Raw genomic sequence first — 1,679 nt, 5'->3', positions numbered from 1 at the left:
TAGGTTGTGTCCTCTTAAAGCAAACCTGTTAAAGATTTTTTTCTTAAACAACCAGCACAAGTTGAAGCGGGCTCCTCGCTGGAGATCTTATGCAGCGGAGTGACTCTAGCCCATGGTCCGGCCCGCGAAAACACGGGCTCTGAACGTGGGTTCCTCGGGGGTGACCGCAGGCGGGGCTCCAGTGTCACCGAGGGGAGAGGGGGCGCACTCAGGAGCTGGGGGAAGGAACGGGTCTGACCGTGTGCCGCTCTGCCCCACAGGAGCCTGATGCCCCGGACCCTCGAGAGCCAGATCACACTGGAGAAGACGCCCAGCTACTTCGTCACTCAGGAGGCCCCTCGCCGCATCTTCAACATGTCCCGGGACACCAAGCTGATCGTGGTCGTGCGGAACCCGGTGACCCGGGCCATCTCGGATTACACGCAGACGCTCTCCAAGAAGCCGGACATCCCCACCTTCGAGGGCCTCTCGTTCCGCAACCGCACGCTGGGCCAGGTGGACGTGTCGTGGAACGCCATCCGCATCGGCATGTACGCGCTGCACCTGGAGAGCTGGCTGCGCTACTTCCCGCTGGCCCAGATCCACTTCGTCAGCGGCGAGCGGCTCATCACCGACCCGGCCGGCGAGATGGGCCGGGTCCAGGACTTCCTGGGCATCAAGCGATTCATCACGGACAAGCACTTCTACTTCAACAAGACCAAAGGATTCCCTTGCTTGAGGAAAACGGAGTCGAGCCTCCTGCCTCGGTGCCTGGGCAAATCGAAAGGCAGAACTCATGTACAGATCGACCCCGAAGTGATAGACCAGCTGCGGGAATTTTATAGACCTTATAATATTAAATTTTATGAAACTGTTGGACAGGACTTCAGGTGGGAGTGAGCCACCGCGACGCAAGGGCGTCTCGTCCTCCAGGGCTTTGCCCGGAGAGCCTGTGAGCCTCGGCCCCCCGCAAACCCAGGCTCCAGCCCCCTTTCCCGGCTCAGGCTCCATCATCCTGGAACCGGGAAGCCCAGCGGAGGCCACGAGACCAGGGTCCCAGCCGCCAGCTCTCCCCGGTCTGTCTAGGCAGCGTTGACCTGCTTCAGGCACGCCCAGTCCATCGCGAATCCTTTCCCTTCAGCCCATAAGAGGCCTTGGGAAACTGCTCTAACAAGAGCAGATCTTCTGATTACGATAGGTATTGTCAGTGGTGATGGTTCTGTCGCTGCGCACACAGCAGTCTGTCCCCGTCACTGTCCACCCGGAGTGGCCTTGCTAATTGCGCGTGGCATGTACCTCCCCACCGAGCTTCACTCTCCCTAGCCACCCTGGGGGGTGGGGTCGGAGCCCATCCTCTTCCTCCTGACCTTACAGCTCATCGAGACATGGCAGAGCCCGAAGCACCCCGTGGCCACGCCTAGGCGACAGACCCTTTGATGATGAAATAAACCAGAGATTTCAAAGCCTGTGGTCTCAACTCTGCTTGCGGGGTAACTGTCTTTGAAAACCTCTTTGTGGCCCTCCCTGCTCCCTGTGGACAAAAGCACATTAATTCTGCTGTTACGGGTACCTTCCTCACGCGAGCTTTCATGTTCAGCATGCAAAGGAATCATGCTTGTCCATGTGAAATAAATATGCCTCTCTCGTGTCCTTAATGCTGGGCCCTCCTCTGTGGGCCAGGCCTGGAGCACGGCTCGTTC

At 58.8% G+C, this 1,679-nt stretch overlaps 1 protein-coding gene across 1 annotated transcript; it reads left to right on the top strand.

The window, feature by feature from the left end:
• The first annotated feature begins 230 nt into the window (after positions 1-230).
• Positions 231-1,634, top strand: HS3ST2 (heparan sulfate-glucosamine 3-sulfotransferase 2). The gene has a single exon (XM_029948420.1). It carries the CDS (start codon positions 268-270, stop codon positions 877-879), a length of 612 nt encoding a protein of 203 aa, XP_029804280.1. The 5' UTR covers positions 231-267; the 3' UTR covers positions 880-1,634.
• Positions 1,635-1,679: the final 45 nt, after the last annotated feature.

This window comes from Suricata suricatta, chromosome 8 (genome assembly GCF_006229205.1).
Source record: "Suricata suricatta isolate VVHF042 chromosome 8, meerkat_22Aug2017_6uvM2_HiC, whole genome shotgun sequence".
NCBI lineage: Eukaryota > Metazoa > Chordata > Mammalia > Carnivora > Herpestidae > Suricata > Suricata suricatta.
Note: the sequence above shows the minus strand (reverse complement) of the source record. Positions and strands in the feature narration are given on the sequence as shown.